The sequence below is a fragment of the Polyergus mexicanus genome, unplaced genomic scaffold (genome assembly GCF_030449975.1).
Source record: "Polyergus mexicanus isolate NDT 795.1 unplaced genomic scaffold, iyPolMexi1.0 SCAF_15, whole genome shotgun sequence".
In the NCBI taxonomy this organism is placed as follows: domain Eukaryota; kingdom Metazoa; phylum Arthropoda; class Insecta; order Hymenoptera; family Formicidae; genus Polyergus; species Polyergus mexicanus.
In genome coordinates this window covers 6,061,205-6,079,002 of record NW_027223335.1, presented here as the reverse complement: position 1 = coordinate 6,079,002, position 17,798 = coordinate 6,061,205, and the positions used below count along the sequence as shown (strand labels likewise).

At 34.3% G+C, this 17,798-nt stretch overlaps 1 protein-coding gene across 8 annotated transcripts in view; it reads right to left on the bottom strand.

The window, feature by feature from the left end:
- LOC138940022 (latrophilin Cirl) overlaps positions 1-17,798 on the bottom strand; it is a 517,985-nt gene that overhangs the window by 6,249 nt on the left and 493,938 nt on the right. For 6 of the 8 annotated variants that reach the window (XM_070308486.1, XM_070308487.1, XM_070308485.1 and 3 more), the window contains 12 exons: positions 17,345-17,451; positions 15,449-15,641; positions 14,945-15,117; positions 13,459-14,100; positions 11,378-11,789; positions 10,664-10,889; positions 10,404-10,569; positions 10,092-10,306; positions 9,769-9,872; positions 8,459-8,503; positions 6,558-6,726; positions 5,262-5,483 (listed from right to left, as the gene is read on the bottom strand). In XM_070308486.1, coding sequence (XP_070164587.1) covers positions 5,262-5,483; positions 6,558-6,726; positions 8,459-8,503; positions 9,769-9,872; positions 10,092-10,306; positions 10,404-10,569; positions 10,664-10,889; positions 11,378-11,789; positions 13,459-14,100; positions 14,945-15,117; positions 15,449-15,641; positions 17,345-17,451 — 2,674 coding nt within the window. The remainder of the gene's footprint in view (positions 1-5,261; positions 5,484-6,557; positions 6,727-8,458; positions 8,504-9,768; positions 9,873-10,091; positions 10,307-10,403; positions 10,570-10,663; positions 10,890-11,377; positions 11,790-13,458; positions 14,101-14,944; positions 15,118-15,448; positions 15,642-17,344; positions 17,452-17,798) is intronic. The other 2 variants (XM_070308488.1, XM_070308489.1) reach the window with 2 other exon arrangements.

Sequence of the window (17,798 nt, the reverse complement as noted above, 5' to 3'; positions counted from 1 at the left end):
AAAATTACAAAATGATATTGTTCGCTCAAATTACAATAAATTAATGCATTAATAAATACAATTTCGCAGCATTCTGCGAATCGATTGATAATAATATGCGCGACAAGTGCAAAGAGATTAAATATGCATTCGGCATGTGAAATACGTCGGCGATTTCGATGGAAAACACGCTTTTACGCAAACAGTTGCAAGCGCAATATGCAATCGTCATGCGCGTGCATTTGCATCTACGAAAAAGCATTTTCGATCGATCGCTTGTTCGGGGAGAGGTGAAAAAAAGAACCACTTCATTATACTTGAAGCGCGTTCAGGCGGAATACGGAAGATCCAATGAGTGCAAGAGAGCAAAATGACATGAAATGCGATGTGTAAGTGCTTGCATAGAGTGCATCCCTTCGTACTCCGCCCTTCGCGTGTCTAGTTAAAATTAGGTTCACTGGTACATTACGAATCTTTCTAAAACGTATACCTTCCCTATCGTCGACGGAAGTTCGTTTGTTGAAACTCCTTCCTTCGTCATGGATTTGAATGGTAATGAATATAAAAAAAGATCAATAATTAAATAAAACTAAAATTTTTACGTGATATTGTCATGATAAATTTTTTCCGTTTCTGATCATTTAAACATTTACTTTTATATTTTTTGAAAATTATGTTTTATCGATATGTAAATAGTAAAAATTACATATTTTCTTCATAAAAAATATAATTTCTATATAACTTTATGCAAAATTTCTTACACACATTATATAATAAATAAAATAAATTGATAAAAATTTCCTTATGATTACAAGAAGTAATTAGATACATTATCACAGAGATTTACCTCAATTGAAATAAAGAACTAATACTAATCAGTATTTTGTTAAAAATAAAACTCGTTTAACATATCAAATATGGTAAACGCAAGGATTAACGATAGGAGACAATACAATAGAAAATGCAAAACTGTCGATTGTAAATCATAATTACGTGAATGTAATTAATTTTATGATTTTCCACGCGTGTTTAAAATTATTTCTATGATTAGGCAAAAGGCAGTAATTAACAAATAAAATTTATATTTTATAGCTATCTCTACCATGCTAAAATGCACATCAACAATGATTTTGATAACGCGTTTTTAAAATATTTTTATATTTGCGTAACTTTGTTTAAAATTAGTCATCGATCAAAAACTTTATAGCTTTAAAATTTTACTTTATTTAGTAGCCATATTCACAAGAGTTTATCATTCAATATAAAAATTTAATTTGTTTATTTAATGTTTAATTGCTTGTAAATTTGACTTACCAAATTACTTCAACAGCACAACTCCAACTACCATTCTCTGTGTAAAATATCCGTTTCGACGAAATTACGTCACTTACTGCCTTTTACCTGATCACAGATTTCATCGATGATCCGGAAAACCTGAAATGAACGACGAATCGCGCGAAATCGCGCTTTTCGTGGTGAGAAAAGGAACGAGCTGGGGTAAGAGGGTACAAAGTAGCCAGCAACCGCGTTACACCAAACCCCGAGGCCAGATAAGAAGCACGGAAATCACCACTGTTAGTAAGAAGTCTTGCGGGCGAGCGTGCTCGCGAGAGTGCAAATTCGAGTATTCGTGCTGTGCCTGCCTTCCGCGCATTATTTACAGAATGGGGGACATTGACCATTATCAACTTGATAATCTGGAAACATCTTCAGCCGAATTAATTTTTAGGAAAAGACAAATATATATTTTTCGAAATCTATTTTAGACATTAAGATTTTTCAAATTAAGATCTCTTTAAAAAATTTTTTATAAGAAAACTTTTTTTGTACTCGCTTTGTAAGAGAAGAATGAATTAAAACGATGAATGCAAAAAACAAAAGAAACCAGAAAAAAGCCATATAATAGCAATAAAGAAGATGACATTATTGATTCCGAAAATAAAAATAATCCGCTTACTAAAAATAAAATTCGATAGAGTCGTATAAAAATGATTATTTTCCATTATAAAATCGACAAATTTTCTTATCAATGCAATGTACATATAATTCTACATATTACAAATATTGTATATTTTTACATTTCCAAATTGTTTGAAACTAATTGATGGTTAAGAGATATATTTTAATTTATTCAAACTCAATAATTAAACTTTCTTCAAATAATTTAAAATTTATATTTAAGATTCTCGAGACATTGTCATTACTCGTTACTTGACATTTCAAATAAGAAGTGCCAGAATAAAAGAGAGAGAAAGAGAGAGAGAGAGAGAGAGAGAGAGAGAGAGAGAGAGAGAGAGATATTCTTAATTGGAAGTATAACGATATTAACGAGAAATTCAAATTAAATCAAGATTAACAAGAAGCGCCGAATTTCATTTATTTCTTTAACGAATGCAAAGTGATGTGCTCAATATTAAACAATGACTTATTAAAAAAATTTTAGCACGTTGAAGTTGTTATAAACTGAAAAATAAGTAGGACAAAATATTAGTTTTGATAAAAAAAATACTATTTAACATAATTGTATAGAAAAGAAATTTTTATAAATTTAAATTTTATTTCTCATCGCTCTGCAATCTCTTTTAGAAAAATTTAAACATGAAACGTAAGTACGCAACAATTTAACAATAAAAATTAAGAGTTTTCCAATTAATAAATTTATTTTATATAAATACGGTTTTTTTTTTTTTTTTTTTTTATAAAACAAATTTTTATAAGAAAATCACAATTTGAATTTTCGCGGATCTAATAAGAGCCAGACGCGAATACTTTTATAAAAAAAGTAATCATAATTTAAAATTATTATATATATTTAACGTTGTCAATTAAAAGAATTATAAAAAAAAAATTAATAAAAAAAATTTATGTGTTTAAACATATGAAATTTCTTACATTCTCAATTATTTTTAACATTAAAGTTTCGCTCCAGCTGGCGTTTTTCTATAATCTGTTCTACAACAGTATACATGAGCACGTTCAACTATCTTTTCTTAATTTTTTTTTGTTGTTTCGCTAGTTTCTCTCTCTCTCTCTCTCTCTCTTTTTCTTTTTTTCTCTTTCTCACTTTATTTTTGTCGGCCAATTCTCCTCGACTCTCTGAACGCGATAGAATCGAAAGAGTCGAACGGTTCGTTAAATGCCTTTTAACTCGCTGTTCTGCGAGTCAGTTTTTTGAAGTGAATTGCTGACAAAAAAGAGCTTTCAGACACATTTTTTGTTTCAAACATTAAAGCCAAGTGTACATTTGATAAAATCATTATAAATATAGAGCTTCCAGAGAAAGATAATCTGATATATTCATGGACAATTGAACAAACCTATATTTGTATAATACAAGAATTTACATTTGTAAAACAAAATTTTGGGTTGTGTAGCCGTAACCGTAGCCATATAAAAATCGCTCTCAATTTTATATATACAACATGTTTTAGAGAATTTTAGAATTAAAAAATATATATTTTTATAGGAAAGTTTTATATACTTGTAATTCACTCTTAAAAAAAAAAAGAAAAAAAACCCTCAAATGTATTTCAAATCTTATGAATAAAGGCAATGAAATAGAACTTGTATGCTATACTTATAATACATTTAATGTACAATACCATATATGGTATATTAAGAACAAGAGACGTTGTGTATTTTAATCAAAGCTCTCTGTTGCTCTATTAATTAAATATGCTATAAGGACAAGATCAAGAAATAAATAATCACATCTAGCGCTAAATATGTAATGGACTATAAAATCTATTTACACGCGCTGAGAGAATCTCGAGAGATAGACAGAAACCATAATTCACGTGAAAAGACTATGACTAGCAACAACCTTTGAATCATGAAGGGGACAAGCTTAAAGGAAGGCAGGCTTGAGTTCTGAGCAGCAGGCAAAAAGTGAGCAATAATAATTAATTACAGACGGATCATACTTGTGTTATTTATAATCATACTGGAAAGAGCAAAGCGAGAAGAGAATATATAGAGAAAAAAAAGAGAGAAACGCTATTTATCGGTACTCGGGAATTGTTTCCATAAGAACATATACAAATTATTATATATGCTTATCTAATTTTGTCTATACAAAAAAAAGACAGACGTCGATTGCGTACTTCATAATAACCAAGTATTGCACCGTCATTGCTATATTGTGAAAAAAGTGAGAGAGGGAGAGGAAAGACGTACGTTCCCCTTACGGACTCCTACAATTGCAATTTCTTGGCTGCTCCACGAACAAACATAGTAACCAATATTCTTACGAAAATTGATATGTACTAATTTTTGCAAATATAACGTCTATATATCTCAACTGATTTTCTCATTCTTGACTTAATGACGTAGTATACTCATTTGAACCTTCGCAAAATGAGTACATTTTCTAGATTTTCTTTTGCAGCGTAACGATTTGTTCACGAAAACGATCGTTTATCATATCCAAAATAAAAAATACAATTTTTTTTTATTAAACATATTAATAGCTATCTGTTATCCAACCGTTTTTTCAAAATTTTAAAAAACTAAAAATGGCAATATGTTGAAAAAGTTTCGTTTAAAAAAAAACCCTTCTTTTTTTATTTATGACAAAACAATGGGAAATTGAATTTAAAAAAAGCTTCGCTAATAGATGCAGAATTTTATTAGGAACTCGCACGCAAATATAAATCTGCAAATATTCGCATAATATTTAAAAAAAAAATTAAGCTGAAAATTTTTATTTAAATACTTAATAATATTATATTAATATTGTAAAAAAATAAAAAATTTTTATCAAGTCGTTGCGCTGCAAAAAAATTTAGAAAATGTACATGTCATTTTTTGAGAATTTAAATGGGTATGCCTCTTTAATTAATAATTAAATTAAATTAATTATTAATTTAATTAATCTTTTCATTAAAATCAGATATTATAGAAAATTACTACTTGATCAACTACTAGCAAACTAATGCTCATAGAATCAATTTAAAAAAGATACAAGATGACGCATTATTTGTAAAAATTATGATCTCAATTTTCATAAGAAATATCGTCACTCTGGTTCCGCGGAGCGATCTCTCTTCGCTTCGTTATCCGCGCATTTCGGTTTGGTGTATAAGCGGCGTTTGGATACCTTGCTGGGTGAGATGCCTATTGTGGTTGCTAGGTGCCATCATGTGCATCTGGTGTGCCCCGACCGGCGATCTCAGCGACAAATTGTTCAGGTTCACGTTTATCGAAAGATTCGTATTGTTACAGGTGGTGGTCAAGTTGTTGTGATTGTTCGGTGGTGACGTGGTGCTAGCGTTGGTACCCACATTGGTGGCCGCATGGGGTGACAATCCGGAGCTATCGGTAGTAGGGGCCGACGGATTCGACGAGGTGTTGTGCGAGGCGAAGTCCTTACCACCGTTGGCGCCGCCGGTGCCACCGCTGCCACCGGTGGAGCCGGCCGAGCCGCCCGTCACTGTCTTCGAACACCTCAGGCATTTCGGCAGCCAGGAATGGCGACGCACGAACTTTCTATACTCCTTCCTCACCTGCAAGAGTGAAACAAAACCCGCCCGACCCGACAAAACGAGTTTAACGGTGCGTGAAAGAACTAAAGGCCTGTGCGAGACAGCGTGCGGATGTGTCACGTGCGTCTCTTCGCGTTTGATACGTGAGAATTGCAGACTACAGAAAGTTGCAGACAGCCTCGCAAAGAATAGCAATCGTGCATGTTTAAAATTATATTTTAAAAAAATAATAAGATATAAAAAAATTACATTTTTTCATATTTTATTCAAAATTATATATTTGTATATATCATCTTTAAGCAAAAAAAGTTTAAAGGAAGTTGTCTGCAACTATTTGTGAGAGTATTGTGCAATATAAACTTGAAGATTCGCAATTCTGGTGCCGATTTAATGAGAAATGAGGATAAAAACGGTGCTTCTCGCGATGACAAGAAAAAAAGTTAAATTCCCGAGCAAATTATAATAAGCATACTACGGGTGACGAAAGTGCGCGAAGTAAACGCACAATAATTTGTATTACCACAGCACTTTATTAAACATATCATTTTCTCATCTCCATGTTCTGATATTCGTGAGCAAAATAATACGATGTTGACATGATTATCGTCTCGATGATCTTAATTAGCATCAATTACGTAATCGATATGTTAAACTTAAGTGTTAGGAAAAATTCTTCAATTTTTAAATTTATATAAAAATTTACATACAAAAATGGAAATACGTGGATTTATAAAAGATCGTTACAACTTGTTGCTAATAATCTCATTGTAAAGAAATATAAAATGTACACAATTTTTTTTTGTACAGGCAACGAAGTGTAACATTTGTAACATTTCATTACATCAATCATTCATCGAAAATATGTAATAAAAATGAATCTTATGGAAAGCGTATCGATGCAAAGTTAAATTGCTATTATAAAGAACTGCACGAGACCATTCTTATGCGATAAAAATTACATATTTCTATCATGTTACATATTTCTCGAATAACTTTGAAGTTTGTTGTCTGTTTTCTCTCTCCGGGAACATTCGGCAATGTTACCAGAACCGTCTAAATCAAGGCGGACTTCTGTGCCCCGACGTATTCCCTTACCTTCTCGTTCTGTACGCAATGGAACACAAAGATAAACAGCCCCTGGAGACTGTTCAATACGGTGAAGATGTACGCCATCACAACGGACTCTTGGTTTAAGTAGAGGAGCCCGAACGTCCAGGTCAGACCTAGTAGAAACACTAGCACGATAGCGCCCCGCAGCCAGGCCCTGATCAGAAGATATAGGATAATAAATTACATCGAAGAACAGCCAGTCCCAGGTTTCTGTTTACAATACAAATCGCGATGGCGGCGCTTAAAGGGGATCAATATATAAAATCGCGTAAAATCTCTGGAATATATATTTCGTCAAAAAATCCAAATCTTGTGTAATATATCTCGCTTTTAAAAAGATTCAAAATTAATTGTATTATTTAAGTTTTCTTGTAGCAATTTTAAAAAAAAAAAAAAAAAAAAGATTGATATATTCGACAGTCTTATACACAGAAGAAGAGTACGAGAAAGGAAATATCATTTGTGTAGATGAGATAACTTGATGCATTTTTAGTTTTTTGCGATCATTCTCCGATATTCTATATTTGTTACAACTAATTCTAAAATGAAAGTAGAGCCGTAAAAATGCGTTTCATTAAAAATTTTAAAAGGTTTATTTATAAAAAAGATATTATCTGCTTATATTGTAAGTAATGAATGAGTCCTTCTCTCTTAGTAATTTCCATTTTTATTTTCCGAATTTGCTAATCGTAAAAAATAAAAGAAATAATTGCAATCAATCCCAAGTTTCTTTGGTCATCCGCAACACACAGTTTAAATACTTAGGATTAATAAATGTGACGTTGAAGAAAAAAAATAACGCTGCTGTCGCGTAGCTGTCGTGAGACACGCAACGGGCGACGTTTAAGTATTACGACATTATGCAGAGTCCGATCTTTTATTTTCGCAGGCACTGCTTTAAGCGTCGCCGAAATCGCGACATCTTATCTAAATCGTTGTTATTAGAACGTGACGTTACACAGGTAGGCGGATATATCTCTACGGTATACTTCCACGTCTATCTACTTGTAAATCAGGCGTAATACCCGAAACTAAGGAATATACTACATGCAGTGAATCGTTGTGTCTACTTACAGGAAATGCAAGTGCCATAATAAATATAACGAATAGTTATCATACCAGCCAATTTTAGCTATTATGTTAATATGAAGTTGACATAATCAAGTTGATAAAATTTTCCTTACAAAGCAGTTAAAAAATATAAGAAAAATGATTATCTAGAGAAAAGAAAATGATTTTATATCAATTTATAATAACTATTTTATTCAATAATTAAAATTAAATTTTGTTTACTAAAAAATTATACCATATATTCAAATTGATTACAACATAATATTATCATAATATTATGAATCACTTACTTAAGTACAGTAATTTTTTTTTACGATTTAAACAAACGATAAGCTCTCTCAATTAAAACAAAAATTTCAAGATTTCGAAATGATTAGATAAGCCATATTGTTATGATTTTTTAATTGCGAAGTAGTAAGTGCGCGTATATGAAAGTTTAATTCTCATAAATAAAATTATTTTTTATTTTATCATAATCATTCAAAAATTCATAATCTACAAATATATTATATAAATATGATACATCTTTTCATACGCTTATTTCCTCAACTATTGTATTAATTACATTATGCACACATATGGCGTTTTAAATCGCGTTTCCGGTGAGTATCACATTATCATATATGGCGAGTGTTTCGATGTATGATGTGAGAGACTAAAGATTACGGCTACGTTCACAAAATCAGTGTGAAATGATACTCGAATAGCTTAATTAAAATGAAATGGACCAAAGAAAAAAAATAATGAAACGAGCGATCAATGACGATGTTAATGATATGATGGGTGAATAATAATAAAAATGGTAAATATCTTACAAGTGCGCTTGCAATTTGTTGGGAAGAGCATTCTCTTCCTTTCCACTACCAACCAACCACGCCATGCAGAAGAATGTAGAACAGTGTAGACAGAAGTGGGTAGAAGATTTAATACAAAAATGAAACAAGACAGCAGTTAGGTGATTGTTCCGACACCATTAATTAATTGATTATAACTTATGTTTCGATTTGCGATGCTCGATTCGCATTTTTTTTTTTTTTGCTCACAAGTATTATGATTGATCGTTATGATTAATTATGTCGAAATAAAAAAATCATTGCACGTAGCGACAAGAATATTTTAATATCCGTCGTCACGAGAAATATTATTTATAATAATCCGAATCGAGATTGCAACAATTTTTTCATTACCATTACCAAATTATTTACATATTTTCATAATTTTGTAAAATTAGAGACAAATTTTTTTCTTTTACAGTAATTTCACACAAATTATACTTCCGTTCACAAAACTTGTAAATTAAACGTGATAATATACAGGGTGTCTCAAAAAAGGATGGATATATCAAAATATTTCTTCATTTCATACAATTATCTGTGAAATAAAAATTCACAGGTATAACAATCTGCAAAGTTTAAACTCTATGGCATCGTAGCAGAAATCTTTATAATTTTATATTTACAAATTTAAAAAATTGTGTTTTGTACTTTAAATCTCGTACATTTAAAGCACTAAAAATTATTACTAAAAAGCTCACTCGCGTTTATCGATAACACTTAGCATTATCTTGCATAAAATACAGAATTTTTGAAACCTAAAGCATGGAATTCAAGAACTTTGTAAAACAAAAGTTCGTAAATATAATAATTTTTTTTTTATTTGAACCGTGAATAGTTCACATAGTTATTTTTCACAACTTTTCCAATCATCCTGAGCGGTACACCCTGCATACGGCGATCTGTGTGATCGAACGATATACTCGTGTATATCCTAAAATGATATATCGTGTATTGTATATCACAGCAATACAGTAGTAGTGTGTCGAACGAGAACGAAATCTGCGGTCATTCCAAACATAGGACTCAAAAAACCAAAACCAAAAATTCAGCATGGCCGCCAAAAGATGCGTGACAACAAGATCCGCGTTCGGGAGATCTCTTTAAGCAAGTAAAGCTTGCGAACGTGTAAACCGAAAGCATCAAACAAACATCTCGGATACTACGCTTCGACGGGAGGATCAAATCTCGAATGTGACGGACAACGGACGGACTCGATTGATATACGGTATATACAGTTCGTAATTTACGTCGATTTACTATAGAACAAGCTACTAGGGATCACTGCTTACCTTGCGCTAGCCAGTCGGGAATGCTCTTTACTCTTCATGGCTACGGAAGTGTTCGCATGCCGACACATCATATAGATCGCCATTGATAGAAATACTAGATTCGCCTGCGAAAATGACAATTAAAATCGGTTATATATAGTGGCGTTTTCGATACCATTATCATAAAACTGAAAATCTTAAAAAATGTCACGTTAATATATATATATATATATATATATATGAAGTAGTTGCAATCGTATATCATCAATTCTTCTTAACGTGCTTTTCTTTAAGCCGATCAATTGCATTGTTTAATTAATTAACATAATATATTAATTAATTACCAATATAACGAGTATCACAGGCCCAACGAAGCTGAAGATGAAATAATTATCTGCACGTAACCAGCAATACCGATCGGTACCGTAGCTAAGTGGATCAATTATGCAGGAAATTCCTACAACCAGTAGCGGTGCACCATATGCGACCAGATAATACCAACGAAGTCGAGATTTTTCCGCCTCGAAGACTTCGATCAGCATCACGTATAACTGGAATCCTGCGGGACGTGATATAAAATCGAGTAAAATATAATTGACGATAAAACAGAATACATTACAAATTACGACGCGAATAAGACGATTGAATGAATTTACCTTCAAGGAACATCCAGGCAAATGCGCACAAGAAGAAGAAGTGCAATAAGCCGGCCACGATGCCACAGAGGACCCTCTGATTCGTCTGACCGATCCCGCAAACGAAGAGTATCTCGGCTATCAGCAGGCACATGCAGAGATTCTTGTGAATCGTCGTCCTATCCGACTGTAAAGAAAATTCGGGAATGAGGAAAAAAATTTCATCTCGCTGCAATTGAACGCCGATCAATATATATATATATCGCAGTTATGTATATTACCTTCAATCCGCGAAATAATTGAAATGTGAGAATGGCCAGAACGAGACAGACGACGGAAATGATGCAGCCTATATACGTGATGATTTGCAGAGCGACTTGATGAGCGATGTCCAATCTGACGGCGTGCACGTCCATCAGCACGGCAAAGTTCGTCAAGTGATTGCATTCGCACACGGTGTGAGTCTCGTTGGTCTTTTGTATTTGGCATCCCTCGTCCGACCACGCACTATATGAAATAAGGTATCGCGTGTAGAGAAGATATTGACATTGTGTTCGCTTTGTGAATCATTTTCCATCCAATATACAGGATGCGTTAAAATCCAGCCGCACATAAATTATGGATTTTCAAACTATATATTTTAAGATTGAGCTTTTCTTATTAAAGACTTATATGAGTTATTCAATGTCGAAAGTTAAGAGTTATTATTTAAAAATCTTATTTTTCAATCAATTTTAAGTAATCTTTTTTATAAAATTTATGTATAAAACATCGAATCCCTTAATCAAAAGCCACAAATTTAAAAAAAAAAAAATAGTGAAAAAAGTAATTAATTACAAATACATGTTCAACGATGTGTCGTGAGCGTTGTATATGGCGCAATGAAGACATGGGAAGAAAATTAAAAGTAAAGAAATGAGAAAGGAAAACTCTTTCCTTCCGGTGTTCCTGATATTGTGTAAAGCGGAAATAAGATCGAATGAAGGCGAAATTACCTCAAGATGTAATCCCAGAAGACGCAAGTGGGGTTGGTGACATTCTCGACTACCAGATGCCTAAAATACACCCGGACGGGCTCCGAGAGCTGTATGTGCCGGCCTTTTCCCAAGGACGCCGAGATAACTTTGCTGTTGAGAATACGAGTGGTGTTCCTCCGCGACACGGGCTGGGGATCGTCGTTCATGACGACAGACGGCGGCTCGGCTTGCGGCTGCAGTATCTCCTCGAGTCTGTCAAATGCCATGAAGACCAGCCGCACGACACCGCCCTCGTTGCTATCCACCAAAGCGCCCCTGGTAAGTTCCACGTGATCGTTCGAGACGGTCCACTTTTGCTGGGCGACCTCGCTGGGGAAAACTTCTAGCTCGTTGTCGATGTTGCGCGCGTCCAGTACGCGAACTTCCATCACTGTAGTGAAGACACGCATGCGGCTAATTAAGAGAGTAGGCGTTTCACTCCCTCGGCGCGGTTAATGCGCTCTGTGAGAATTCTAGCCGTAAATTCGCGGAAAACGCGAATTAAATTACAACAATACAGCAGTTTTCAAACTTGTATTGTACATTAAATATTCATTTCTAATGAAAATTTAAATTTTTATCACAATTAAATATATAATAAATTAATTAATTAAAACAAACTTGCTAGCAAAGATCGAAATATTTCACTGTATTTTATAAAAAAGTAAAATTTTATGTGTATATAATTATATTTTTATATGTAATTTTTAAGTATTTATTATAACATTAATTGAATACATTACTATGAAGATACGTGTGTTACAAGTTGAAAACTCCTGAAGCAGAAAGAAGTTAATTTTTTTGTCTTCTTCGACTTTTATTTACGCAATCAAATAAAATTAAAAGAGCAGATAATTAAAATAATTTTATCAAAACTTTTTTAATTACATTAAATTCGTCAAGGAATTTAATTGTCAAAAAAAAAAAAATACGATAGTTCTAATACATTTTGTCGCGAAATAAACATTTCGCGATTAAAAAATGATCGCGAAATCAATCAGTAGCATTGCCAGGAAGAAAGATTTAATGCGATTTCGATTTTTCTTCTCGAAGAGAGGACGTAGCACGTCCGACCGGCTGTCGCTCATCATCTTTCCCCCTTCTTCCTCCGACACTTTTTGCCCTTTACCGCGTTATGCAGTTTATCAAGCGTGCATCTGATGACGCTATGATGCACGTATACACTGCGGCTCAATCAAGCAGCGACGCACTTCCGGGAAGTAAATCAAGTCGCTCGTAATTCTACCGCTATTTTGTAATAATAATAACGCGCGCCCGCCTCATACTCGCCGGATTACAACTCGTAATCCAGTCGGGTACCGGAGAATTACCATGGATTCAGATCTGTATTTTATCTATACCGGAGATTACCGTGTGTTAGATACGCGAACGATATAAATCATTCGATTGCTCGCGACGAACGCCGAAGGCATATGGAACGTGCGTTCGTTACGTGATTCTCAAAATGATGGAGCGGAAATGGTTACTCCGGAGAGATACATACATAATTTTACTTCAAGATAAATTATACAATTATGTAAATTGTAGGTTGTCTGGCAAAAAATATATATAGGTCGAAATTGTTATTATAGTTAAATCACATTCATCAAGTTAAATAATATCAATAATTTTTGAAAAATCACATACATAAGTATAAATTTATAGCTTTAACATATACTATAAGATGTATAATTGTTTTCTAGATAATATAATGTATTTTTTTTCTTTTATATTTTGAAGTTACATATGTATTTGTGTAGTAAAGTGCTTTAGAAAAGCTTGAATAAAAAATATTTTTTCCTTAGATTTAAAATGAAATCGCGATCCTATTTTACACGGCACATAAAATCAAACGTGAGTTTAAGATTATATTCTATAATTATCTAAAAACGGAGCAGTTGTGTAATAAGACGGGCTATAAGTAAAGAAAAATAATAACCCAATTAGGAAGATATTGAGGTTCTTAATGTTCTCTCTCCCTATCTGGCATGAAAGGATATAATAAAGGCATATTTTGTAAATTGCTACAGCAATTACCAATCATCATTAGCAGTACTCACGTATATTTTTGCCCTCGTGTATGATGGTCTTCTCGTGCATGAGCGTGTCGGCCAATAAGAAGGCGTTCTCCTCGAGCCCGATCAGCAGCGACGTAGCGACCCTCATCTGCTCCTGATGACTGAGATCTTTCCAGGACGCCATTTGCGCCTTGTCGAGTAGATTGCTGCCGGTCCTCACTACGCCCTGGAGCAACTCCGTGACGCTGACCTCCCTCTGATTCGGATCCTGGTAAGTCTTTATGTCCAGCGCCATTTTCTCGGCCATGTTTTTGATAATCTTGGTGGTGATCATCATGTCGCCGCCGTATAAACCACGGCTGTTGTTGGTCACCTGCGAGAGCTCTCTGCTGATGCCGAGGATCACGTCGCCGTCCGTCACGCGATTTTCTAGCGTGGTCAGCCAGACGGATCGGCACTCGCTCAAGTCTGGAGTATCGCGGTGCCAAAAGACAGAGTCTCCGCGTGCGAGACATCGCCATCTGGCTAAACCGTTGGCACCGCCGGGACAGCTTTGCACGGCCACGTCGCCGGCCCTGGTCGTGTTCCAGGATAAGTTCCTGGCTATCACCGGAGGACACACCTGTCTACCGTAATCGTACCACTGACCGTTCGAGCTGGACTCCGGATACAGCGTGCTTGGTACTGCAACAAAAGCGGTTACACGGTTCGGTCAATTTCGTCGTCTTAAACAGCTATCTCAGATTATAACGGCCGGTAGTTAACGGCAGGGCGTTAATGCGATATCGGCGTCAGAGCGTCCTCGGGGATGCGGTTCCGTGCGCAACGACGCTCGGAAATGAAATTTTGGTTCTCCCCGGGGGATCTTAATGCTTGGTCGCGATTCGAGCAGAAACGCGCCGTTTCGCAGCGACAATTTATAGACAACAGAAATGCATTCATGTACTGTAAAGAGCGATAAAAATGAAAAGTAAAAAAAATATAAAGTCGATAATAGCGATCCGTCTCTAGACTATTATGACTACATCAGCTGTTATGACTATATAATCTCGATCACTTATCATGCTTATAACGCGCTACCTGATACGAGCGGCTAATCCTCAAAGTCAATCCATAGATTCGTGGATTCATAATCGAGATATCGGATATAGCTTGTATAAAGATATTGCTGCAGTTATCGTACAACATTATCGAATATACAATAATTAACTAATTGACAATTTAAAGAAGACCAAGAAACTCTCAAATTGTATAGCATAAAGCAAAATCTTGTTATAAAATATAATTAAATTATAAATCAGATTTCTCGAATATATATCTGTTTCTTAACGAAAATTCCACTCTTAAAATATTTGCAGTTAAAGTTTACTATGTATACAGATAATTATATTACAACGTGAATAATTAATGTCATATTTCATGATTTGGGCACGTATAACGTAATATAACGCACTCACAACACATGATATTATTGTTTGAAACGACGCTTTATTATCCGATGTTTCCCAAGAATGAGAGAGATACTCACCGGTGGTCCTTCGACTAGTTCTCCAGGGAGCGAAGGTGGACGTTGTCGTAGCTTGAGTGGTCTCAGGTATAATCGGCGTCATCGCCGGGCCATTTGCCGGAGGACCGTTCGCAGGAGGTATTAAGTCTTGGTCCTCCTCCTCGATGTCGACGGAGGATCTTGTCGACGTAGGGCTGAAAATGAAAGAGACTCTTCATTTTCAAAAGAGAGGAGGAGCTCTTTATCCTCGTATATATTCAAATTTTATGTTGATCGTATAGATTGCGCTTAATATAAATTAATATAAAAAAAAAAATTTCTTTCCGATGATGTGCAATCAACGATTGATTGATACGCAAGATAGCGCACAGAATAAACTTATTTTCTCTTCTACTATATATATATATATACGTGAGATGTGACGTACGATAGTAATAAAACATATGTAAACACGATTCTAGATTAAAGTCAAAATTTTTCGGCTTTTAGCCTATCAAATCGCGCATGTTTATGTAGCACACTAACCTCGCCGGTGTTGTTATCGGCATCGATGGGGTGGACGGCGCCGGCGGCTGCTGCGGCGGCTGTTGTGCCGCTGGTAACCGTATCGTAATCTTCGAGGGAGGCCTGACGGTCGGCTTAGCGGTACTCCAGACACTCGGTTGCGAAGTTATGAACCACGGCGGACTCGGCCGAGAGGTTGTCGTAGTGGTGGCTGCTGCAAATGTGTTTCGTCGAGATCGATTTTAACGAGGATGGAAAGATCGGTGAACGGTGCGAAGAAACTAGTTTCGTAGAGAAGCGGAGAATCGAGGGAGCTCGTCTACGAGCTTATCGGAATAGAAGACCGAGTATAATTAAGAAGAAAAGTGATTTCAGTGGTGCGGGATATTTAAGGCTTTCGAGAGTTCTTCGACTCTCAGAAATATCAAACTTGCCCCTCTTCTCTATCTCTCTCCCTCTCAGATTAATACGATGGGGAGCTTATCTTCCTCGTCGAATTTATATCGGATTCTGGTTAATCATTTGATAGAGTTTGAATAAACTGTCTGTACTTTACGTATATTCCCGATAGGTATTGAAGGAAATGAGATATTCGTGGCACGAAAATATCTAGATACTCTCTATTTTTCTTGGCTCGCCATGTTGGGAAGAGTATCTTTATCCGCTGTATCGAATTTATATCACACTCTTGTTAATCAAAATCATTCGATAAAGCTCGAGTAAATCTTCTTTTGAAAAGAATATATGAAAATGATAAATACAACGATATCGGAATTTTTTATTAAAATATTTGATGCACTTAACTGATCAAAATAATTCTGCGAACTAAATTAAATTTCTTTGAAAAGGTAAAAGATAAAACAATATATCAATAAAAAAAATATATACAAAAATAATGATTTTTAAATAGTAAACACAATAGCTTTGTGACAATATATATCTTATTAAAAGAAAAATATTATTATTTAAAAGAAATATTATCAAGTATATCAATATTGCTAAATATTTCTATTGAAATTATTTTGTCTCTATAAAAAAATCTATCACTATTTCTCCAGTATCAAAGATAGAAAACGTGGAAGATCTACCGTCTTTTTCTCGGAAATATGATATCGAGTTTTATAATTGAATGAACGAACGCGATAAATGTAAATTAAAAAATCTCCATGTCACATATAAATCGTCTATCCGCAAAGCATTTGCAAATAGAGAATTTGAAGGGTCAAAGAATAAAGATGGAGAGAGAGATAGAGCACAAAATTAGATCATATGGTTCAATATCGTCATTATATCTAATCATTGAGAAGAAAATCTTTAATCCAGGATAGTGCTAATATATAAATTTTAAAATGGAATAGTCCGCGTATTTTGCGGACACTATCTATAGAGATCATCCTTATTGACCGAAGGAGCTATATGATAAGATAAAATATCGGGGTCACCGAAATTCGTCCCGACTAAAGCTCAAATAAGCATATACGTTTGTATATATGAAAGAGAGAAGAGGAGTTGATTTTACCCCTTTCAGTAAAACCTCATCATTGAGAAATATCGAAGTTTTAAAACAACGTATTATTAATAAAAAAGACAATTTGATATTTATATTTCTTATATCAATTAAATCAATATCAATATCGTTAATCATATTTAATGCTATAATCTAGACACGAGAGAATAAATGATAAAGACTATAAAAAAATAGAATAAGCAAGAGGAAATAAAATATGTTCAACATATATCTTCAAAACAAATTTTTAATTGCTTTTATCTAAAAGAAAAGAAAAAAACTTTTCCTATTATCTTTCTTTCTGAAATAATGTTAATTTATAATGTTTATGAAATTTTCCCTAAAGTCCAATAATTATCATATAGTCAAAAGGATAAAAGCTAATGTAAAAGTGAAAAAGTTTTACTTACCAGACACGCACCGATAGTGCGCTTCGAGATATTTGTGTGTATTCGGACAAGGATCGCCGAATTGCAGCGTGGACGCAACGATGCTGCAGTTCTGCTGGTCGTTGCACCTGGACGGGGATTCGACTCGCGTTTAACAAAATGACCGTGGTACACCCTTACCACGTGTACCGCCATGGATCTTGTTTCTTTCATATCTTCGATACAGGTGGGAAATGAGAGCAGTGCTCTCAGGGAGAGACTTTTTCGTCGAAATTTATCTATTCCATTCGCGTTCTTTGCAGAGAGTATTAATAATAATTTAATATATTCTTAATGAATTTTTAATTGATAGAAATTGATTAAATTCTTATTGATGTACCTTTCAGACTTTTAACTAGAAAATTAAAAATGTGCTGTTGTTTTCGTGAAATTTTATGTCTTTTATTCGATGAGAAGAATATATTTCTTTACAATA